At 39.6% G+C, this 25,748-nt stretch overlaps 1 protein-coding gene across 1 annotated transcript in view; it reads left to right on the top strand.

Moving 5' to 3' along the window:
* Window positions 1-22,885, top strand: part of LOC139295991 (voltage-dependent L-type calcium channel subunit beta-3-like) — a 31,846-nt gene extending 8,961 nt beyond the window's left edge. Inside the window, exons 2-14 of the mRNA XM_070918234.1 lie at window positions 11,665-11,730; window positions 13,996-14,118; window positions 14,346-14,485; window positions 16,171-16,229; window positions 16,329-16,354; window positions 17,066-17,146; window positions 17,310-17,368; window positions 17,479-17,588; window positions 18,338-18,346; window positions 19,502-19,653; window positions 19,825-19,920; window positions 20,394-20,567; window positions 22,145-22,885. Of these exons, the coding sequence (XP_070774335.1) occupies window positions 11,665-11,730; window positions 13,996-14,118; window positions 14,346-14,485; window positions 16,171-16,229; window positions 16,329-16,354; window positions 17,066-17,146; window positions 17,310-17,368; window positions 17,479-17,588; window positions 18,338-18,346; window positions 19,502-19,653; window positions 19,825-19,920; window positions 20,394-20,567; window positions 22,145-22,885 (1,836 nt within the window). The remainder of the gene's footprint in view (window positions 1-11,664; window positions 11,731-13,995; window positions 14,119-14,345; window positions 14,486-16,170; window positions 16,230-16,328; window positions 16,355-17,065; window positions 17,147-17,309; window positions 17,369-17,478; window positions 17,589-18,337; window positions 18,347-19,501; window positions 19,654-19,824; window positions 19,921-20,393; window positions 20,568-22,144) is intronic.
* The last annotated feature ends 2,863 nt before the right edge of the window (window positions 22,886-25,748 follow it).

Raw genomic sequence — 25,748 nt, 5'->3', positions numbered from 1 at the left:
TAACAGCATCCTCGGGTACATCCACCTGTTTTAGAGGTAAACTCGGTCTCATGGAATACTTGTCCATGTCTCATTTACCGGAGCCAGGTGAACGATAATCTGATCTGCTCGTTACAACCGTGGAACCGTGGGATAACACTGGTGGACCGCTCGAGCCGCCATGCCACCCAAGAAAAAGGTAAAATATGCAATATTCTTGTGTTTTCTCGTGTGTTTGTGCGCGTGCGTGCGTGCGTGCGTGTGTGAGTGAGTGAGTGTGCGCGCGCGCGGAACAGGAAGGATAGGAGAATGCACCATCTGTTGCACGGGCGTTAATCCTTGTGTGAGGCCTTTCCACATCACTGCACTCACTAAAACAGCCACAATGCGCAGAGCAGATAGAGATGCATATCCACATGCATTTTTCTCGTCATGTGTCCAGTTGAAAACCACAGGCTTCAGAGAGAGTTGCATAACCAGTGGCCTGAGAAGATCAGATGGATTAAGTCTCTTTTCTTGCCCAGTTTTATATTGTACAGCCGCAGCAGGTGTAGTCAAGTTCCCCTTCCTCATGCTGTACAAGCCATCAACACACAAAGTGTATGATTTTTACTTAGAGTAGGAATATCAGTATTAAAGCCATGCAGAGACTCTGTGAGACGGATGTATTACCATTACATTCAAGTCACAGAATCAGCATCCACCTGTCAATTTTGAAAAAGCCAGAGGGTTGTTTAATAACACTTACCACTGTTGTGAAGGTGTTTCCAGAATCCTTAAAGACTCTTCTAACCATCTGGATGGAAAAATATTCTGTCAGCTGCACAATAAAAACATTTTTTTTAACTTTCCCAAGTTGCAATTCTTATTTCCTAAATCAAACAAAGATGGTAGCCGGAAAGTAAATATCAAAATCAAAATATTTGTGTTTGTCTATATAGTTTTTTATTGTTACTTGCTATTGTTTTATATTTTCAATATTTGTCTCAACTTGACAGATTTATTGTGCAATATTTTTTCATCCAGTGGGACAGAAGATTTTTTAAAGTGGCTATAAGCAACATTTTTATATTGGTGTCTTTCAGCTCATTGTATTGTTTTTTTTTTCCAGACCTGCAACTTTGCTATTTTTTCTCATTTTTGGCTGCAGCAAGCAGCAGTTTTCAGCAAAAAGGCTCTAAAAACCCACTGTGTGCTACCTGCCCAGCACCAAACAGAAGGCAGACACAGTTAGCCACTAGCTGGCGAACATAGTGGAGCATTTAGCAGCTAAAGAGTCAGATATTTCCCTCAAGAGTTGAAGACCAAAAACAGAACTGAAAGGAGTGAACATTGGACTTGGATCAGGTGGCCAGAAAAACGACACATTATGAACGCTAATGTTGCTCCATATCTACTGGACGTGTAAATATGCAACTGTTTGCCGATACGTTTGCGACTTATGTCAGTGTGTGGTTTATAGCTTGTTTGTACTGCCCCGAAGTGGCCAAAAAATCAGTAAATGCTGGTTTCAGTGTTCCTGAAATACCTGCAGCTGTAAATGTTACACAACATTCTTGGTGTTTCAAAGATCTCTGGGTTTTTATTTATCCTCGAATGTCCTGATAACACATGAGAGACACAAACTGGAGCTTGAGGAAACCTCACAGCCCCTGGAAGGCCTGCTGGTTAGTTCTGGCCCACTGCTTGTTACCTAGAATAGGAAAAGCCTCTTAGTAGCTGTTACGGGGGCATTACATCCAGATACCTGCTCTCCTTCCAGGCAGGAAGTGGAGCAATAAGTCAGCAGAGCTGTCTGGAAAAGTCCTCGAGAATACTTGGTAGACCTGCTTGGGATTAGGACGGTTTCCAAGTTTACGTTTGTCTTGTTTTACTGTTTAACCTGACAAACATATACTCAATATTTTTCATACAGCAGAAATTAGATTTCCGGTGGTGGTGTTGGTCCAATAATTGCCTCAGTGTAATAAGTGAGAAATTATCATAACAGGAATGGTTGGCAATTCTTTTTATAATCCCCCCCGACACACGCACACACCCCTCCTCACACCCACAGTAATCATGTTGCATCATAACTCTGTGCAATGCAGAAGAGCGGAGAGGCTCGCCATCTATGTACTATAGATGAAATGTATCTATTACAGGAGCCAAGCAAGCCAGGAATTAAGATGTATAGATAATATTAATGCAGCTATTGTATCTCTATCTGATGACTGTCAGGGAGCTCGAGCACATGCAGTCCGAGCAGCAGCGTTGGCTGTCTGTGAGGAGGTTGCATTTGTCTCCCTCTCTCTAAATCCTGGATTGACGCATGCTATCTTAATCTCCTTACTCAGAGACAATCATGACCCAGAGAGAAGAGAGAGAGAGAGAGAGAGAGAGAGAGAGAGGGAATACACATTGGTTTTTCCGCCTGTAATGATTTTTTTTCCAATTCAGTCTTTGGTGCTAAGATTTTCTTCTTCAAGGCAAATCATTTTTTTTCTTTTTGATGTTCCTTCAAATGTGCAGATTCTCTCTTCTAGTAGAGTGAGTACTGCAAAATGATATGAAAACTGTATATGATGTTTAAAAATGGATGTTACTCTGGGATCATTACATTCAGGGTGAGGACGGATCCTACACTAAAAGAAATGAATCAAAAAGGAATTGACTGTTTGCTAGACCCCTCCTCTGGACAGTGACTGTCCAATCATATCTTAGCAATCGTAACTAGTTGATTAAACTACGTAAGATGCAAATGATGGCATGTCTGGCTAACTTGCTTACTACCTACAGTAGTAATCTTACATTACTTCCAAGGCCAGCAGCATTTCATACATTATTGTGTCGGGTTACAGGTCACATTAACAAAAGCCTCGTTCACGGTAATATTTCGCCCACTGTGCGGGAGCTGGTTCTGGATGCTGTATTGAAGTGTAGGCTAACTTTTCTACCGCTATCCTGCTCTGTTGGATTTGGGGAAGTTTAAACTCCAACAGACTCAGGCAACGTTTCCCGAGTTAGCGTTAGGTTCACCAAAGACATTGGTTAGTCCTCAACTTCAAAGCCTTTTCTCTTGTAGCATTAAAAGTGAAACATACTGTTTGAAAGCACGGAGAATACAGCATGAATATAACCTCTGTTTTGTTTGTCCAAGTATGTAAGCCAAACAATAGGACTGACGATCGCTCTACACTGCAATACAAGAACAATGTTTTTTTTTATTTCCAAGTCTTCTACATGTTTCTTCAGCTGGTGAGGATGCTGACTTTTTGCCTGGCACATGCAGCTTTAGCTTCAGTCTTTGAGGATGATATCATGTAGCCACATGCACATTGAAGACCCCTTGTATATGGTTCTCATTTTAAAACGGCATCAGCTTGAAACATTAAAAAGTCAGCCAGAAACGCTGTTTTCAACCAACACATGAAGCTACCATTAGCTTAATTAGCTAGTTAGCCACAGCTGATGAAATCTGCAGCAATAGTTGTTGTTTAGGACAACACAATTCACGGTTGTCAGCTAGAGTCTGCTTTTGTCTGAAATCAAGGAACCATTGTTTCCATGTTGAGTAATAAATTTGCCAAAAATGGCACATGTGCGTATATGGGAGAACGGAAGGCTTGACAGGCCAAGCAGCAGTAACTAAGGGGGCGGGGCTTAGTCAATTAATTGAGGTAGTTTCCACTTTTAAACTCTTTAATTTGTAACCACAAACTGGCGACATCAGTAATAATGATCAAACCCATATTAACATACTGCATAGACATACTGCAGCACAGACTCGCTGCCACTCTTGATCTATAATTGGAGATCTAAAGGGCCGTGATGCAGCCTTTAACTCCACAGACGGCGACTGGTGCCAAAGTAAAGGTGGCGGTGCCAGCCCAACCATATCTGCTCAATGGTAGCATCAGGCAGAGGGCATGGAGCCAGTCTCCTCCAGACAGATGATGCAAAGCAACTGATTAGACGGGGCTTGGAGAAAACTGGATTGGAACACACGCTGCATGCAAATGAACGGGCTCAGCTGTTAATGAAGAAGCGATATAGCAGCAAAGAAATCATCACAGTGTACGAAATAACACATCAAAGTAAATGAACAGCAGCTAAATTGCAAGGGGATTGGTGTTAGATACAATTTCACTGTTCCTCAGCAACAGAAAGAGCCAATACACGAACATAGTTATAGGTGAAAATGAGGAGTTTGTAAACTCCTGGGCTCAGTGCCAGCAGCTCATTGGAGGGCTGACAGGAAATTAGTCACAATTAGATCAGTGACCTGCTCCACAGACAACAGTGAACTGTGGTAAAGGGTGTCTTGGGAAGCAGGCAGTGTTTTTTTTTGCCTTTTTGATGCATGACTCTATTCACTGAAGTTAGTAAAGCTTATTAATTTAGTACCTTAAATGTTACTGCAGATCAACTAGAATATCCTGAGATATAAGCAAACACATTACAGTTTTGTTCACACAAGATAAACATGATTGCATCTTTTAAAGAGGACAAACTCACCAACAGGGTCTACTTTAATATTTTGTCAACCAAAACCAGCAGATGGGCTGTGAGCTGTTACAGTAGAAAGATATTTTTGGTACCAGTTGTCACTCTCCGATTCAGATCCAGTTCGACAGGCCAAGCACCGGTGCTCATGACTGTATTTTGGCGTATTTTGGTTTCAGAAATACAGCTCTGTTCATTTGATGCATAGTCAGTTTTAGGGGACTTACAGTTGGAGGCAGGCTGAAGCTGTTATCTGAACATCCCTGGGGCATTTATGCAGTATTTAAACTGCATGTGTATATACTGCCTGACACCTTTTCTCCTGTAAATTCCTGATTGTGCTTATTTTGTTGAAACTGAATCTCCTCATGTGAGGACAGCACAACATCTAACCCACTATCGACTTGTGCAAAACACAGACAGATGAGACAGACAGGATGGGCAAGTGACAGTATTTGAAACATAACACATCAACAATAGCATGTGGAATAAAGTAAGTAGCAATCAGCCTTTTCTGTTTTTGCAGATTTCCTGCGCTGTTAGATCTTTTTTTTGCAGTTTTGACCAAATCAACAGCTGAACTTGATGCATGTTTAACATTTCTTGATCTTTTATTTTCTCAAATGTGATTCTGCATTTATCATTTGTTTGTAAAACATCAGTGTTTTGTTCTTGTAAACATTTATTTGCACCTGCATGTACATTTTTGCATGTGTGCAGCCTCCCCCCCTCACTAGTTCACCAAAGTTAACCATAAAACCCTGCATGATGGTGTTTCCACGCACAATCAACTACCAAACTCTGGAGCTCACTGTTTTTCAGAGTTGTCACTAAGGTTATAAGATACTCTGCTGCCACAGGGATGGAGGCGTCACGGTTCTGCTCCAACTCTTAACTCTTTTCATAGCTACAAATGAGACACAGTTAACGGCAGCACCTGGGGAGCAGCCAGCAAGCCGCAAGAAGCTGCAGAGATGTGGCAGAGCGAGTGGCAACACACACTCACACACACTTCATCCCTCAGTGCAAACAATCAGAATACCAGAGCCCACCCAAACAAGCAGACTCACACATCCACCCCCTGTAATCTGCCACCCAGCCTTCATCTAGACATGACCGCTGTGAGCTCTCTCAGTCACTGTGGAGTTACATTTTCACTTAGTTCACCTCACGGCTGCTTCCATTTGAACTCTTTGATGCTGAGGTGTTGTACTGATGCTAGGTCAGTCTTGTGTGTGAGAAAGATGCACATGCCGTGAAGGGTAGGCAAGAATCTGCTGCTACTGTATTATTCTATCATCTTCCTTTCTGTTCCTCTATGTCTCCTTAAAACCTGTATTTATGTCATTTATGCATGCACATGTCTACTTGTGAACGTGTGACTGGCCTGTAGCCAGCTTAAATGACACTTTACCGTTAGATGTTTGACGTCTTCAACTACAGTACCAGTGATGTTGAGGACTGCCAAGCTGACTTAATTATTCTCTATGGAGATCTAACTGTCAGTTCAATAGCTCCTCTATGGGTGTCCCATTGATTTTAATGTACTGCTCAATTACTATTAGCGACTTTAATCAGTCAATGAGGATGTAGTGGATTTCACGAAACACTTGCCGTTTGTTTTTCTCTGAGGATTACCGCACACAAGTCACAACAGGATAAGTGTTTTCATCAGTGGCATTTATGCTTAGGTGGCATATTTCGCTCAATGGTTGCCATGGAAACCTCTCCCCATTTGTTGAGGGAGAGGTGCAGCAGGACCTGGTATCTTTAGTGACATAAGTGTATACTATCTGCTGCAATGGATAATCGCTACTCGTGCTAAGATGTTGTCAAGTGGAGGAGATGGATGGAGTCTTGAATTAGGAAACAGATGAATGGATATTTTTCTTCTTCGAGATTTCATCACAGATATTTCTTCTACTGGTGAGAGAGCATTTTCATTCTTGGCAAAGCTTTCCAGTTTATATTAAATGCCCTTTAAAGATAATGCCACAAAGGGGCCAAATTAAAGCTCAATTTCAGATTTTTTACAACATTGGACTTATTTTTTTGTAGTTTTGGCCATGATGATGTTTTATTCCTGAGATTTATGGGTAAAGTCTGACGGCTTAGCCTTGCAATGGACACCAGCACAACCAGCTGTTAGTTAACCAGACGGGTTGTAAACAACAAAAAAAGTCAGATGTGGTTTTACAAGATAAAATACTTCCAGGTTTAGGACTGGTTGGGTGGTTTAAAGGGGACCTATTATACTCATTTCCAGCTCTATATTTTCATTTTGTGATTCCACTAAAGTAGCTTTGCATGATTCACAGTTCAAAAAAGTCCTGATTTATCTTCTACTGGCCATAAACATCTGGTCTGTGCCTGGAGCAGAGATACCATATAAGGACATCTGTGCCTATCTGACATCAGATAGACACGGCGGTGGAAAAAACTGACACGGAGCGTTCAGAGCAGTCTCAAGTCTGAGCTTTTGGCTCACAGGGATTACTTTTACATACACTTACCTAATTATTTGGCAATTTTGGCAACGTTTAGTATGAATATCCAACATTGTAACATTATATATATGACAGAAAATAAGGAAAAGCATAATAGGTCCTATTTCGATGAAGAGGACAGCCACTTCCCTGAGCTTTTCAATGGGAAACCTCCAGGACGGTCTCCCATACAGTGAATTTCCAAATGCTTTGGTGCGTGTTTTCACACAATAATAGTCTTTTTTTGTTTAGGCCCATTTTGCACGATAGAAGTGACGCAGGGCTTTGAAACATTTGGCATTTGGATACATGCTGTTTGTAGCTTACTTTATTAGACCAAGTAATCTATCATCTTAGAGGTTTTGATTCGGGGTCAAAGTGAATTCATAAAGATCAGTCTGTGTGCATTTAGTTCAGCATGAAAAGACACGTTTACTCAGAGGCATTAAGATGTAAATATGAAGAATTTGGATAAAGTGCTTGAAATATCTCTAATGTGAACATAACCTGTACCTCAGCATTTCTTTAAGACCCAGTCCAGTGTTCAGTTTGTCCTCTGGGGAATCGCAGTGCTCCAGGCCAGCCAGCTGTCTCCTGGTGACTCAATGGCTCTGATTATTCCAGTTTAGGGATGGAGTCCATCTCCCCAATCAGACGCTCCTTTCCTAATGTACTCCCCTGGCGCGTGCTGAAAGAGCTGTGTAAACGCTTTTGAGCGGGTAGGGAGTCACCTTCAGGTAGCACACGAGAGAACGTGGCTTCACTTGTTCACCCACCCTCCCATCATCCTTGTCCTCCACCTTCCTTTGCCCACCTTCTGAGCCACGTAATCACGTTAATGGGCTGGGATGGCTCTCCAACAGGGAGGGCGAGTGGGAGAGAGGAAGGAAGGGGGGATGAATGGAGAAGTGCAGTAGAGAGTTTGATACAAGACTGAATTAGAAACTTAGTGGAGCTGTATTGGATTGATTTAAGAAATAGATAAGAAATAATGCACACTATAATAGTATTATAGCTGATTGGTCAATAAACTCTAACTGAACTGTTCTGTGATTTTTCTCTAACATCACAAAAGGAGCTTAACAATATGGTTGCAACTAATGATTATTTTCATTAGTAATAACTTTTAATATGCCATTTTCTTGATCATTTTGTCTACTAAATGTAAGAAAATAGTGAAAAATACCCAAACTATCTTCCCAGGTGATGCATTCGAAGAGCTTGTTTTTTTCCCACCATCAGTCCAAAACTCAATAATTGCTTTTATATATCACAAAGAAAAGCATAAAATCAGAAGCTGGAATCAGAGAAAAGATTTAAACAATTCGTAGATTATTTTTAGAAATAGTTACAGATGGATTTTTTTGTTGATTAATTGATTCAGCTCTATTTGAAAATATACACAGCTTCAGCCAAATGATTGGGTAAAATGATGAGACATTCACTAAAACATTAATATGAAAAATGCATCATATTAGAATGACTTTTGCTTAAAACCTGTCCTTTTGTAAAATACAACCCAGAGTCTTATTTTCTGTATACTACACCTGCGGTGCCTTAGACAGCTGAGCCATCAAGATGACTCACATTTAAGCAATAATGAATCATATCTGACGGATGGAGAACTAGAATCCAAAAAAGATTTAACACTAATGCAGAACAAAAAAACGAGTGGATAATTCATATCTCCCTAAATGTTACAGCTCTTTCTTTCTCATAGACAGCAAACATCTCTAAGTTACCTGCAGTAGAGAGCTCAACATTGTTTAATATTTCAGCGGGGGCGTTTTGTACTATTGGCTGGGTGACATTGGCTCGCAGGAGAGGCGGTGCTGTGCGAACAGATGTCTACACCAGCCATGGGTAAACAAAAGCCCATGCCTGGGCATAATTCTGCCCCAGGGAGATTTACTTCCTCCTCCTCTCTGATTCCCTCCTGAACATGTTGAATTCTCTGTCTCGACATTTTGTCTATGGCGTCCTCCTGCTTCTATACGGCTTATTCTCTCTTACCAACAGTGTCCCAGCTTGTTAATACGTGCATCATATCCTCACCCTTATTTTGTCACATCATCTTATTTACCTCCAAGGTTATTGTAGTTTTTCAGTTTATTTTTTTATATTAAGGACATCTTTTATTTTCAGTTCAGCTTTCTTAGCTTTTGACCATTTCTGTTTTTCTTTGTTCCTACACATTGTGATTATTTCTTAGTAATACTGTTTGCTCATTTTCAGAATTTTGTGTCCAACGTGCACAAAATTACATTTCTGTTTGTTTATGCCTCCTACAAAATGTATTTGCTAATGCAAATTAGTTTTATATAAACATAACTTTTAGGAGGCAGAGTAGAAGAGGCTCAGCTACAGAAGTGTGCAATCAACTCTGTCATGCTTCACTAACGCAACCTGTTGTACTTTGATGTCTTTCTGTTGCCAAGACTCTAACCGTACTTTTGTTCTGCATTGTGACACTAAATTAGAGAGTAAGTAATAAGAGTTCATTTTCGGGACTCCAAAGCAAATATGCATATGGACATATTGACCTGAGGTCATGCTGAAAATGGAGCCGAGGTGAATCAACATCTCTCTGATACAGTCAACAAAAATGTAGCATTACAAGATTAAAAGACTGTAGAGTTGGTGGTTCAGTCACCTGCACTTCCTGTCCACCGTGTCTTTAAGCAAAACACTGAACCCCTAATTTCTTCCAATGTGTATAAATAAAAAAAAATCCAAGTAGTTCTGGACACAAGCATCTGCCAAATGAATGTAATGTAATGTAGTGTGTATTATTTAGTGGAAGCAGGTTCATTTTGAAAGTAGTTTACAGATAACAGTGTGAACAGTGTAAAGAAATGACATATAGTGTCAAATGCTGTGGCCTTTACCAAAGTTAGACATCATTAATACACGCAGAATACATCTATCACCATGTGTGAAAAGATTAGACTGACTGAGAACACTGACTACGACACACTGGAAGTCACTAAGGACTCATCACTGAGTTGTTAAAATGCATCAGACTGAGCAGACCGTCTACAACAACCAGAGAGCTGATTTGTGACTTTGGGATGCAAGTGTGTATCTTGAGATTGACACAGGGGGCTGTGCCACCTCCTGGCTATGACACAGAGGGCATTAATTACCATGTCTTTGAGGGGACAATCTAATCTCTGGGACACATGGCACATAAACCTGAGCGTCCCAGGAGGGATCTGCCGCAACACTTCCTCACAATTAAAGGCTGGAGGGTTCTGGGGAAAGGAACAGTAAATGAGAAGGTATGTCTTGGAGATATTATTAGGTCAAAAGCTTAACAGTGAAGTGTTCAGTCATTTTGAATTAGGGCTGGGATTATAAAGAAATGTTGAAGAACTCATTAATTGAAACAAAGATATAGACAAATATTGATGCTTGTTTGCATGAGAGGTAGAGGTATTCACAGGCCCAAACTGTTGGAATAAATCCAAAACAGAACTATGGAAAACCTACCTGAAACTTTGTGAATATATTTATTTAAAATAAGTAGTGACCCAATCCATATAGGTCTGAACATAATGAGGATGCAAAATGTGGTTGACCCAAAAAGAAATAGAGAGAAAACACAAATACCTGCAGTGGCTTGACACTTAACAAGCAGCCGTGATCAAAAGGAGCAGCAATATAATAATAATAATATCCTGAGAGCCAATGTAAAGTCATAAAATCTCATTCCAAAAATAATTTGATTAAATGCTTTAAAGGCTCATTTATAACAATACTTGTTCTGTAGCCAACTGGGAAATATATAGACAGAAGAAAACAATTTTCTAACCAATTTAATATCTGTGAATCAAATTCCAAAAAGATAATTGTCATTTTATTGCATAAACCCATGAAGACCTCTAATATGAGGGGAGTAACAAAGCTGAATTGCACCGTTGTAGCTCCACTTGCTGTGATTGGGAAAGGGGCTCCTCACATGGCTGCTCACATGCCACAATCAGAGAACCCTCTTTTTGTGAATTTAAAGGTGCACAATTTCATGTTTTTGTTAGTCACAGGGGAGTAGTACGCAGTACTCAGCCTGTAAGAACAGATGAATAATGTTGTCTGCGCCTCTGGAGGAGCTTCGTCAAGTCTGAGAAAATTGACTCAAGTGACCTTGAGTGATGTTGGCTTGGAGATTTTGAATAAAATAATTATATAAAAAAATAAAGAGTTTGCACGATGCTGGCATTTATCACAGAGGATCTCATGTAGGATGCTATTGAGGTGCATTATGGGAGGTGTAGGATCTAGTGTTTTTGGAAGGTGACCCATACGAGTGACCAAAATCAAGACATCCTGGTCTCTGCTGCATCGATTTTGATCATTTTTCTGTCTTTTGAAAGTCTCTTTTAAATAATTGCTGCAGAAAATCTACGCTTTCTCGTCTGGCTTCTGAGGTTTTGGGATACCTTTGAATCTCAATGTGTTAGTATCATTAATTTGAAGTTGTTTTTTTTTGTAATATGTGGGGGTGTTTACCAATGAGACTGATGTGTTTAAGTGATGTATACTAATTAAATTTCAAACCACTTCTTATGTACTTTTTTGTGTACTATCTTTCTCTGCCTCCACACCTTCAAAAAAAATGGATATTGCTGAATGAATAAAACTGTGCAATGCACAGCGATCAAATCAGTGCAGAGAATTGATTCAACTAATTGTCATCACTCTCACTCTCCTGCAGGGAGAGCGTCAGGACTCGGACTTCGTTGAGGAAAGAAATGCTCAGGTGCAGCTGGAAAAGGCCAAGGTACTTTCTCACTGTTGCATCATGGGATCATCCATTCCGACCCGACCCGACCCGTCCCGTCCTGGCCCACCATGGCCCTCACAGACTCATTTTTCAGAGAGGCTGCTCTCAAGGACATGATTACATCACAGACAGGAAACACAGACATCAGGGCATCGGATTAGCGGAGCAATATTCTGCTATTAAAATGAGTCACTGCAGTCGTCTTCCTTGTCATCACTTTATGTGCTCAGTGTCTGCAGAAAGATCATAATGAAGGATATTGATTATTGCTGATTTAGTTCAGATGACACTTTCTTCAGCCTACTGCTGAATATATATATATATCTATATATATATAGATATATATATCTATATATATATAGAGAGAGAGAGAGAGAGATATCAATATAATATATTTCCACTGAAAGAAACCAACTACACTTCAACAGGCCAACTTAGGAAAATTAAAGATGTGATAAATGTTTTTGCTTTACATGAAACACATACTGTATCTGAGAAACTGTCTGTAGAGACCATCATTGTTTAGTGTGGCTTACATACAAACAGAAGGCAGGGTATTTTTTTTTATCTGTGGGCATAATGCCCATAAAGGTCATTACACAAATACATCAAAATATCACAGCTGATATCAAACTCTTCCCCTCTCTTTGCCTGCTGATACACGTCCCATTGAATATTGAATTAAATCCTCCCCCACAGATTTAATGTGCTCCCACTGGTGCTCTGTAATTAAGGTGGCAAACACACCCGGCCCGTCCCCTGCTGACCCCTTAGCCTCTCCTACTGCCCCATCGTTCCAAAGTGGAGTAATTAGCAGCCTTATCTGCATGCCACTGACATTTGACTCTGATAGGATTACAACTCCAACAGGCATTCAATCAGAAGGAGGCATACAGCAGCAAAGAGGTCTTTTTTACAGCAGACATTTTGATTTGTCATAGTGGAAAAAGAACAGGTGTTACTAATAACATTAACGATGGCTCTGTTCTATTCAAGTGTCCCAGTAAGTCGTGACAGTGTGACAGTGACCCAGCATGCACAATACCAGAACCCTGAAACTGAAGCATCTAAATGTATTTTAAGTATTTTAGAGAGAAATTTAGAATACATTTAAATGATTAAAATATATTTAAATAAAATAATTCAAGAAAATAGAGCATAATGTAAAACAAGTTGTGATTTTAACATGTTTAAGGGATGTCAAAGATACCACTATATTATTTTACAGGCTGAATCCTAAGTTTATCCATGTACCCCTGGCCCATTTAGATTAGATCTGCTTTGGTCTGACAACTGTCACAATGTTCATTTTGCACCGCATTAGGCTACACAGTTGTATATGTGCCCACCATAGCAGCCAAAGCTGACTGCAGTTCTGACAGGAGCTAATGCAGTTCTGTGTTGATTTTGGAAGTGGCTATACTTTTTGGCTTATTTAACAGTATTGTGTTATCTTTAATATCCCTAAGACACATGTTACTAATTGTTAGTGCTATATTTTGTCACTTTGTGTGGACAAATTAATAATTTGAGAACACAGTTAGTAATTTTGGGGTACAAATGAATTGCAGAGCACAATTTATTGTGTCTGTGCAACATTTAGTTTTAGTTTTTTTTCTCCAAGACACTGGTTGGGTTCTGTATATCTGCATAATCCTTTGCTATCTTATCCAAATGCATCCTACTTAAACAGTTTTGCAGCATTATTTATTAATCATGAACAAGTATGGTCAAATGCTACAATTTACAAGCTGTTAATAGTAACCTGCTGAGTTGTTTTGGCCCATTGTGGCAGTAGGGCAACGCACAATGCTAAATAAAGAAAAATAGTACCTGTTCTTATAGAGGAACCACTGACAATACATGCCACACACACACACACACACACACACACACACACACACACACACACACACACGCGTGTATGCACAGCATGGCATGCAGGCATGCACACCATAATTATACTCTAAATGTGTAATCATGTTGACATCTCAAAATAGTATTTACCACTGTCTACATACTGCACTGTACACAAACATAAATACTTATTGTCTTCTCTGTTTAACAATCCTACCAATACTTCAAAAGCACAATTGGGCGAATTAGTTGTTCCTGATTGTTTTCAAAGTGTAGATTCATTATCAATTGAGTGAAATAAACTGAGTGAAATATGACTTATTTTTGTGTGCGTGGATGAAATGTAGAGATTAAAGATGACTGCGACATCCATTAATAATAACAACACCTGCCCTGTGTCCCCAGTACAAGCCTGTGGCATTTGCAGTACGTTGCAACTTCTCTTACATGCCAGCCGACGACGACAACGTTCCCGTGCCGGGCCAGGCCGTCACCTTTGAGGCCAGAGACTTCCTCCACGTCAAAGAGGTTTGAAACAAACTCACACACACATTACTGAGTCACGTACAGGTGAGGTTATTACAAGGACTTGGCTGACAAGGCTTGACACACAGAATTAAAATTTGGATTTAAGTTACGCGGCACAGTAGATAACAATGACATAAAATGCAATAATGCAGGTGCTGAATGGAGTCATTAACGTCGCCCAGCGAATCAAGCCTTGAATTAATTTGTTTTTTCTTTTCAATGACCAGAAGTTTAACAATGAGTGGTGGATCGGACGGCCGGTGAAGGAGGATGGTGTGGTGGGCTTCATCCCCAGTCCAGTCAATCTGGAAACCATTCTCATCAGAAGAGAAGTCCAGGCGAGGAAAGCTGCCAAGGCCTTAGCCAAGTAAGTGCAGCATGTTTCTCTTTTCCTCTAGCTTTAATACAGCAGGGGTACAAACTAGCACACAGGTCCCATGCTGTAGTGTGCTGCCTTATCTTGTAATCCTAATAATAATCTTTATTGGTCCAGCACACAACAAAACATCACTACAAAGTGAAATACAGAGGATTATATGACATTTTTTGGCATTCAGCTGATGCTCTTGCAGAGATTAGTCAAACTATGTTTTGACCAGGGAGGTGGTATCAGTGGGACAGGGCCACACCAGGAATTGTTTTGTGGATAGAAGCAAAGCAAGCATGGCTGGATTAAACTGCGCTGTGGCAAAAATGAGCCTTTCTCCAGCTCTCTGTGAATTAGATCTACAAAAGCACCCAACAAATACAGTGGATGCAGATTATATCAGCAATCACTAATAACGACCACCTCTAAAGGGTCTCATGTGGTTGTTTTATTCTCATGTATTAGCATACATTCGGTTTCTCTAAAAGACAGTTAACCTGCGACGAAATCCAGATGGTCTTTTAAAAACATGGTCGTTCTGACGCTAATACATGAGAGGCACAAACGTCGGCTTAATTCAACTGGACTAAATAATACAGGTTTGAAAATGCCCCCGACAGAGTGGCGAGTCTTCACTAGAGAAATGATCAGCTGATTTCATCATGGCAGAATCTCCCAGTTAAACATTTATGCATATCCTATAAAAACTTTAAACTTATCAACTTAATAGTTCTGAATCATGACCTCCAGTATTTGGAGCAAGTGGCTGATGAAAAATGTGTAAGGTATTAAAAGGTGTCAAAGTAAGTATTATTCTAATGGGTCTGATAAATATTTTATCAACATTTCGTAACTTCTGTTGTTAATCTTCTTTTTAGTTTGTAGGTAACAGCTTGTAAACATGAATTAGGCTGCCACTCAAAACTGTGGTGTCCCTCCATTCTTTACTACAGATGAAAAGTTAATCTTGGAGTTTTCATTTTAAACCTTCCTTAGACCTTTATCATTTCTGTGGCGCAACATGTTCCCTAGCCAATTTGTAATTAATCAAATACGACAAACCAACTGACACAAAGTGATCCTGGGGCCCAGCTGGTGATCCTGTCTCGACAGATAAAAACATGAAAAGGAAAAGGACAATCAACCCGAAAATCCTCCCACATAAGCAAGTTAACAAAATTGTTTGAGGAGAAACTGAAACATAATAAAAAGAGACCATACCAGTGATTTTACATGCTATAGAGTTTATTGATACATTTCCCCGAGCTTTCAGACAGCCATTGGCTTCTATTCATTTCAGCATGGTGTGAAACTAGTTTGAGATTCAAAAGTAGAAATGTTTTCCTTTTGTTCAATCAGTGGGTTGTTTTTACTCTAATCAGCCTGGCAGGCAAGAAGATCCTCTACACACTCTGAAAGACTTTGACTTGACCCAGTTAGGCTGAAAGGAACACATCTAGAGGATCTTGGAAATTTGGCTTTGGTGGCAACTGTGTGTGCTTGATCACTTTGAGGGATTTACCCTTTAAGCTTTATACAGTAAATATCCTGTCTGTATGCACACATTATTTTACTGCATAGACACATAGTGCTCTGTTTTCAGCATGACTGGAACATTGATATTTAGACTGTAAATAAGGCCCTATTTGTCTCTGAGCTAATTCAGGACTTTTCTCTCATTTCAGCAAAGCTTCTCAAGCAGCTCAAGATATGAACGCAAAGAAATATACTCCTCCATCACAAGGTCAGTGTGTGTGCTCAATTGGGTGAAAGGATTTTTTGTTTATTTTTGATGATTTGTGAGTTAACATTAGACACCTCTCTTGTCCTTCTGTATGAGCAGCCAATCAGCAGGTGAAAAAGAAGCCGGTAAGTGACCCAACATTTGTTGTTCTGTTGACATCTCTTTCAGCCCATTGTTTCCCAGCATATAGACAGTCCTCCTTGGAAACACACAGAAGTATTTTCTGCATCAGTCTATGGAAAACCTTGAATAGACCCTTCTCTATTATAAAGAGCTTTATAAAACAAAGGGGCAAGAAAAAATAACAAGATAATGACTTCAAACTGCTTGTTCAGAACTAAAAGATATTCAGTTTACTATCATATCGAACCAACAAATGTTTGGCTGAAATGATTAATCGTCCAAATAGTAGTAATAGCCGATTACTTCTCTGGTTATCTAGATTAATCAACCAATCATTTGGGGTCTAATATTCAAACAAGGACTGTAATTTTTTGCGGCTTAGCAGTGATGAGGATAGAGCCACAGTTCAGTGTTCATCATCCTGCATCAAACACGGAGCTTGTTTATGGACGATAAGAGCCATTTATCTGATGATGGATGCAGCTGTTCTGGTGTACATGTGCTAGACACAACTCTATTTTTATTAAACAAAATCACATTGTTGGGGAAACAAAGAAGTGCGGAAAGAGGACTAATCCAGTGACCAAGAAATAAATATTTTTTGTCAGTCTATGTGAGGTATAAATTGAGGCTTGCCGTGTAACTTTCCCAGATAAAACCATGTGACTTTATCTCATATACTGAAGTAAATATGTGTTTCTTTGTGGCTATAGGGGGAGCAGGTGGCTATGTATGATGTAGTGCCTACAATGCGTCCTGTGGTTCTAATGGGACCGTCACTAAAGGGCTTAGAGGTGAGTCTGCCTCACACACTCTTTAGTCTTAGCTCTTAAGAAGGTTCCTTTGGCTTGTGAAGGGCTTAAGATGCTGTAAAGCTGAGGAACCTAATCTAGTGTTTCAAATAGATATTGGCATTTTGTGTTGAACTTGACCAGAACTTGTTTTCTGTAATTCCAGGTTACAGATATGATGCAAAAGGCACTATTTGACTATTTAAAACATCGATTTGAAGGCAGGTAAGTTCTGATTTACTGTAAGTCTTCGGTGTCTCACTTTTTATGTGGAAATAAAACATGACGAAAAGCACGACTGTGTAGTAATCCCTGTTTCTCTGTCTCCTCTCCAGAATTACTATTACACGGGTCACAGCTGACATCTCTCTGGCTAAACGGTCCATCCTCAACAACCCCGGCAAAAAGGCCTTAATGGACCGGTCGAACACCCGCTCCAATTTAGGTACATGGCTTTATCATCCCAACCTGAGGCCAGTAGTTATTTGGGGCACCACTTTGTTCTGTTTGGAGAGTAAGATGGTTACCTCATCAGGACAATTCAGATAGTTTCAGTAACAAAAAAATACACTAAATCCATTTCTAACATAACATCTTGTAGTTGTCTTGTTTTCCCTTGAGACAAACCTCACCCACTTGCAACACTAATTAGGTTAAAACAAGCAACCGATAATATCTGACCCAGGTCTGACATGAATGTGTCACTTTTTCTTTATCTCATTAATACACTGAGCGGTTTGCATTCACAAGATTTTTTTTGTAAAAACACTGCCAGATGATCCATGATTCAACGGGGAAATAATGTTAGAGATCACTGTATGCACCACAATGAAGACAAATAAAGATAATAAAAGGAATAGTTCGACATTTTAGGGGATATGCCAGCAGCAGGTTAGCAGTGCTATCAATATTTTAATCTAAATCTGGCAATAAAGCAAATAAGTTGGAAAAATTCCTTTAAGCAGCTGATAGAAAAAGCAGATTGACAACTGAGACATAAGTAGATCGTTGTGTTAGTAAACATTGTATGGTCAAAAGTTTTTACTGGGCATTTGCATTCTTTATCCCAATAACATTGTACTGTAGGCTGGGTTAAATCCCCCCCCCCCGGTTACAAAAAGAAAAGAACAGAAGGGGGATGAGATTTACTTGGTTTTCTCTACTCTTGTCTTTCTCATCGCTCTCTCATCCCAGATGCTGCCGGTATGTATGACTGAAAGCTCTGGTAGTCCATGTCTGTTTGAATTCTCCACCTTCCTTCCTTTCCTCCTTTCATCGCCTCATATCAGCACCAACTGTTCTGACACTGTTCAATGTGTAAATATACACAGATGTGTAAGATGTAACTCACTGTTATGGTAGAATATTACTGTATGTGAGTACTGTTACTTCTTAAAGGACTGAAACAGTCCCTGCCGCCTCCATGCCCTGCTTTCCTTTACTCCCTCTAGTGTCTTTAAATTACTCCTCCCATGAGCAAAACACATTCTGGTTGTCTTAGAGGATTAATTACCCAGGAAAATAAAAACACATCACTTATTTCATTAAGTAGCCAGTGTTTCATCATAGGTCACATTTATAGTTTTTAATCTGTTGAAGTGTTTCGTGGGCTATTCTCCATTTGTTATGTGAGTTGCTCACAAGTCTGCACTTTTTACTTGTCTTGTTTTCTACTTTTTTGTTGTTTACTTTTTTTATTTGTTTGTTTGTTTTGTGTTGAATACGGATGCAGAAAAAACTTTTCAGTTACAAAACCAACATACAACTTCGTTGACGAAACAAGCTCTCCACAAGGTCCCTTTACTAGTTGTTCTAGATCTTTTGGTCGTATCACGTGGTCTTCCTCAATGGATGGAGTTTCCTACCTATCTTGATATTGTAGATCAAATTTCTGAGCGTCCATGTTGACTGTGTGATTCGATGAAAGCTACCACAGTAAATGGACCTCACGGGGAGATTCTTTTGTCAGCTACTGTTTTGAGAATAAACTTTGAATCTCAACATTTAACTTGATAATTTATTTCTGACCTTACCACTGGTTTTGGAAAGTCTAACCTTCAAAATAAAAGCTGCATCTTGGTTAAATAAAATAGAGAAAAAAACAAAACATACTCATACCCGCTCTGGCAATTCAAATACATATGGAATCATTCAAGATGACACACAATGGCATAATGTAGGGGTTTTAAATAAATGATCATAAGAAAATATCGACTGTATCTATATCTAATATCTAAGTTTTTAAGTTACCCATGAGGTGCGGCCTCTTGTTTTAAATGTTAACAAGGAAATTAAATATGCACAATTGATAGACTTCCTGGATCTGAGGTGTCATGCTTTTACTCTCTGCTTTTGCAGCCCAGATCCAGGGGGAGGTGGAGCGTATCTTTGAGCTCGCACGCAGCCTGCAGCTGGTGGTTCTAGATGCAGACACAGTCAACCACCCTCTCCAGGTGTCCAAGACCTCCCTGGCACCGATCCTTGTCTATGTCAAGATCTCCTCACCAAAGGTAAGCTTCACCAGAGACCTTCCTGTGGACTGACTGTTCCTCAGTTCTCTCAATATTTTGTGCGCATATGAAAGGAACAACATCCTGTAAAATGCCAACAGCCACTATAACCTGTTTTCTTTCTTTCTCTGCTTGTTTTTTCTCCTCCTTCTCTTCACTTCTGTTGTGTAGGTGTTGACGAGACTGATCAAGACCAGAGGGAAGTCACAGACCAAACATCTTAATGTTCAGCTGGTGGCAGCAGACAAGCTTGCCCAATGCCCGCCGGTGAGTGCCATCTAGTGGCCACTGAGTGAAATTGGTGCAGTGATTCAGTAACAGCATTGAAGCAAAATTTAGACCTTTGTGTTGGGAAATAAAACTTACAGAAAGTGTAATTAAACAGATCAAAAGCAATGAAAAAAAATTAATAATCCAAATGACATATTTTAGAGATCTGATTTCCATGCATGACAGTATTTTTAAAAACCTGGCCAAGGCCCTGCTTTTTTGTATCCTATAGATAGTACTACGTAGTGTAATGTCACTATTCACATGGGTGTCCTTTATTTGAGATGGCCTTATTTCCTTCCTTATAAGGAGAGAGTTATGTTTAAAGCCCACCCACACTTCTGCCACGCTATCACAGTGGTATCACAGATTATATTTTAAAGTACTGTCTCAGTTACAGGCTAGTCCTTTGTTTGTTTCCTGCTGTTGGTCTTTTCTTTATTCTTGCCCTTATTCTCATTTTCCTGTAGGAAATGTTTGACGTCATCTTAGATGAGAACCAGCTAACTGATGCCTGTGAGCATATTGCTGATTATCTGGAGTCTTACTGGAGAGCCACTCATCCACCAGAGATGGAGCCTGTCAACGCACTGGTGTCCCAGCTGGCCGAGAATACACTGCCCACCAGTCCTTCAGCAATACCGGTACATGAAACACAGACACATATATGGGGGAAAAAAACTGCGTAAACAATAAAGTTATAGGATGCAATATCATTTTCAAAGATTTCATATTGTCATCACATCTCATCCCACTCATCTCATCTGTACAGAGAGTCTGCTGAATGTGGAAAAACTGTGTGGATAGTAAATTATGAACTCAGCAGGAATGTTTCATAGACAGAAGAACTCACAGTGTGCTGCATCTGTATTTGTTTCCATTTATTCATCTAACATTTTCATTTCATTTCTCCTCATTCTACTCCATTTGAAAGTTGAAGAAATGAGGTAGGTCTACCTCTGGTGAGTGAGATACCTTCAAATTCCACTGTAGCTGAGTTTTCACTTTTCCGCCGCAGTAATAGAGATGAGTTACAGTAGCGCCTTCTTTGGAAGTTAGCCAGAAGAATTATGTGCACAGTATTGTTTAAAAAACAGATGAATATAGATGGATTTTCTGTTTACAAACAATCTAGAAGGCAGAAAATACATTGCTACAATGTCATGATAGCTTATATATGGAATTATTTTTAGTATTTAGAAATAAATCAACTTGCTGAAAACCTGTAGAATTACTTTTTAGAGTTAAATATATATGCTGCACACTTTTTTTTAATACATGCCACATGTGCTGTGTCAGCTCTAGCTAGCTAACATGACACATGGAGTTCCAGTGAGAAAAGATAAGAACTAGCAGTAACCTATAATGCACAAAGTTGTCTTGCAGGTAGTGAGAAGCTACACTCAGTTACCAGAATATTAGGTACACCTAGCTTAAATTAATGCAGTCTAATACAACAGTCTTGCAATACATCTACCATCATGAAGGTTATAATTAAGGTTTTTTAAAACTGTTTTAAAGAGGTGTTGATTAATTAATTGATCTATGCTGAAAGTAATGTTTCCATTTTAGGATATTGAACTTTTTCCACCCATTATCTTATCTTTGCAATTTCTACAGTTCATAAACAACCCATCATGCTGATCTCTCCATAAACTCTTAGTCATTCTGGTTTGTTTTCTGCCTTGCACACTCACAGTGACATTGCTTGGGAACCTTGAAATGATAGAATATGAAAAACTGATCACAATTTTAGTCACAGTGTTACAGCTTTAAGATCAGCTTGTCTTATTTTCTTTTTTGTCTGGTGACAGAATAAGTTAATTATTTTGCTACATTACTTTGGGTAACTTTTGGGTCACTAAATTTATATACAAAAGTAATTTAAAAAAATCAATCAAAAGTTAAAACCGGATCAATTAGTTAACAGTGAAAATAAACAGTAGTTGCAGCAGCTGTGGAACAGATGCAGAGAAGCCTGAGGCGGCAAGTGTGTCTGTTTCCATGTGAGTAATCGCAAAAGGCTGCACTGAGTGGCCCAAGGTCCCATGATAAAACTGAGTATTATCATCCAAAAATATTCACATTGCCTCTGGTGTGATTTCCAGTTTAGGATTAGCATTTGAGGGCCAGCTGCCTCCATAACAGCAGCTGTGTGCGAGTACATATGGACTTGGATTCATATGTGTGTGTATATGACATTATGTTGTTCTTGTCCCAGGATGGGCCGAAAAACAAGAAGTCAGCTGCCCCCAAGAGGAAGGGTTCGCGGGAGAACCATCTAGACCGGGATCCCCCTTCAGCCCCGGCGCAGGAGCAGAGGGCTGAGGAGGGCCAAAGAGAGGAGGAAGAGCGGCTCATGAGGACTGACCCAAAGAGACCCCAGCACACCCACCACCATCACCATCACCACCACCACCGCCGGATGGAGCATCACAGCCACACCCAGCACAACCAAACATCCGGTGGCATGGAAGTGCAGTCGAGCAGGGATTATAGCCAGAGGCTTCCCCGTAGGCACATGCCTGAGGAGAGGGAGGAGGAGGTGGAGGATGTGGTGGAGGAGGACGAGGAGGAGACTCGCTATAACCACCGGGGCCATAACCACCATCATCATAACAGCAACCACCACCATCACCACCACCACCACCACCAACATCACCGTGGGAACAGCCAGCCGCACGACGGAGAAGACTATGAGCAGGAGCACAATGAACGCAACCGGCAGCACAGGCATCACCAGCATATTCCACCACGGACACACCACACGGATCACTACCCTGCACACTATCATCAAAACCACGGCAGAGACAGAGACAGGGACAGGGACAGGGACAGAGATAGAGACAGAGACAGACACAAGGACAGAGAAAGAGACAGAGATAGGGACAGAGATAGGGATCGAGGTAGAGATAGAGACAGGGATGCACGACAATGGCACAGGGATTCCTATATACACTAGCAGTTCCTTCTGCAGGTTGGTGCATGGTTTTATGCTGCTCAAGTTATAATGCACTAATGGAGTGTGTCATCTTTGTAGACAATGTTTCTCCTCATATTGTTTACCATTTTTTATTTTTACCCTCTGCCACTTCCACATTTTGTCCTTCTTTCTTGTTCTTTACCAAAATGAATATTATCACTTGGTCTTTGTCTGTCTTATTGTCATCTCTTTCATATGGCTCTATCTGTGTGTATTTTTTGCACAAACATAAGTCAAGATAAATACAACGGTTTGCTCATGCGGCGTCTGTTCTAAAGTTAGTTTTTGCATTGGTCACGCAAACCTATGGAAGCCAAGAACGGTCATGGTTGCAATCATTTTATTTTATTCATTATCTCGAGATCACAAGTTAATGTTCTTGTTATCTTGGGATGAAACGTTTGCTTTGTTGTGATAAAACGATAATTACATTGAATTTCTGGTTTATTAGTTACACATAGCTGAAAGTGTAATACAATAAATCCTCCCTTCATGAAGGTTATAATGTTCAGTTTTTGTTGAATCTTTTATGACTTTATGGTCATTTTGGAGGTTGCAATTTGTAATGGGGTGGACAAAATAATATAACACCTCTCAGTATAATGCAATACAGTTCAACAACATCACAAATTAAATCCACCAAAGTGACCATAAAGCTAAATCAACTCCTCTCTAGAAAAGTTGAACATTATGACCTTCATGAAGGGAGGATTTATTGCAGGACTGTTGTATTAGACTGTATCACTTTTAGCTAGGTGTACCTAATAAACTGGCAACTGAGTGTATTTTGAGAAAAACAAAAAGTCCTTTTCTCCAAAAAACATTACTGAACATTTTAAACAATTCATTGAAAAATAGTCCGCAACTATTTCAATAATTGATTAATTGTTTCTTGTTTTATATCATTCTAACTTGGATATCTTTGTGTTTGAGACTGTTTGAATACATTACCTTAGCCTCTGAGAAATTGTGATGGGCAGTTTTTCACTATTTTATACACTAAATGGTTAATTGATTGATCAAGAAAGTAATCGGCAGATTAATTGATTGAAAATAATCATTAGTTGTAGCCTAAAACAGGTTATCACGAGAACAACATTTCTGTTATCCCGACATAATATAGTAATTAACTTGTGATCTTGAGATAATGGCATAAAATAAAATCATTGAAACAACAGCTGTTCTCAGCTTCCATACAATGGATGCATTTCATGATTTTGTTTCTACAAAGTTACACAAAGTGATGTTTTGTCTAATCAAATGGTGAAATAACTGTGGGGAAAAACAGACTTTTGTGTTTCAGTGTCACATCTGACTCTGTCCTCATGCGTCTAAATCAGTGTATCTTCAAAAGCCAACAATTTATTTTAAACATTGGTAAGGAAAGTCAAACTATTTTTCTACATGATTCCACAGGGAAGTCATACTTTACTTCCTACTTTTCTAAATGGTGTTCAAGCATATTTATTGACTTGCATTTGCTCTGTCTGGAAGCATGAAAAAATGTTTGGTGACACTGACCTGTGCTATGTGCTGGATACTCTATGCATCTTCTTGTGATAAAATATATTGCTTGAATATGATCTCTATGCATTTGTACATACTTCATAATTGCCTTGTTAGGTAAAAGTAAGGAGAACCAGAGAGCCTGTTGCACTGTTTGGTAGAACTTGACCTACTGTGTATGACTGCTTTGAGTTGACGAGACTGAATTGACTATGTTCCTTTCAAAATGTTTTGTTTTGGTTATTTTTGTTTTGTACAGCATTCAGAAGTTAATTTTTGACAAATATGCATTCTGTTGTTGAAGATCATTAAAATGTAAAATGAAGAATGTGTTAAGCGTGATTTTATGTGAAGATGTCAGCACCTCCCTCCCTTATTACTGACCAGAAATACAGTCAATGAAATCATGATACAGCTACACAGTTTTGCAAGAGAGGACCAGAGGGTAATTTCTAAAAATATAGGTTGATTCCAGGAATTTGGACTTAATTTCTTTGTTGCTTCCTTACCCTGATATGTTGTTTCTTTAAATTTCTTTAAATATTTTTTGCGTCCTCTGGTGCCCTTCTGACCCCTTTCACATTCAAATTGTTTACACATTGTCATTTGATAAATTGTTAGTGTAAAATACTGTATGTAGCTGAATTAAATCTATACAAATTTAACATCATACCTTTATATACAGTACACACTGTATATATCCAGTTTAACATATGTACAATTAATTATCGTCTCATGACTAGCTGCCAACCCCATCAACTAAAAATTACATTCAAAGAGACCAGTGTCTCCTTGGCAACAAGCCTGGACCCACTTGTGGCCCCCCTAAAATGCAGTGGCGTTTACTCTCAGGACACAAGGCAAGCCAGGACTCCCTCACTATCCAAAATAACCATTACTGTGATTTTAATAAAGAGACTGAACAATTTTCGTTGTCACAACAGGCGCTTCTTACTGGGTTGTCATGGCAACGTCTTGCCCACTTTTCATTGCGTTTCCTTCCGTAAAGGTGTGAAACAGTGCCCCCTGGATGTGACGGCTGGTAAATCACAGGCTCGCAGGTGAGGGTGGCATCCTTTGATTAAAAACATTAACTTGTAACAATAAGATGTGGTCATACCACTGTGAAAAGGTCCCTGGAAAAGAAACTTTGAAGTGACTTGTGAATACAGTCATACTCTGGCCTCACAGCAATTATTAGAGAGCAAACAAGTTATTTAACTTAGCTGACCTAATGCTAAAAACAACCGGGAGAGTTAACGTTAACGCCGGATAGCTTGTTTCAGTGTTGCTAATGATGTAGCTAGCTAGCTATCAACTACGTGCTTTTGGCTGG

The sequence above is a fragment of the Enoplosus armatus genome, chromosome 14 (assembly GCF_043641665.1).
Source record: "Enoplosus armatus isolate fEnoArm2 chromosome 14, fEnoArm2.hap1, whole genome shotgun sequence".
NCBI classification, from domain to species: domain Eukaryota; kingdom Metazoa; phylum Chordata; class Actinopteri; order Centrarchiformes; family Enoplosidae; genus Enoplosus; species Enoplosus armatus.
The sequence above is the reverse complement of the archived record's forward strand: the minus strand, read 5'-3'. Positions and strand labels throughout refer to the sequence as shown.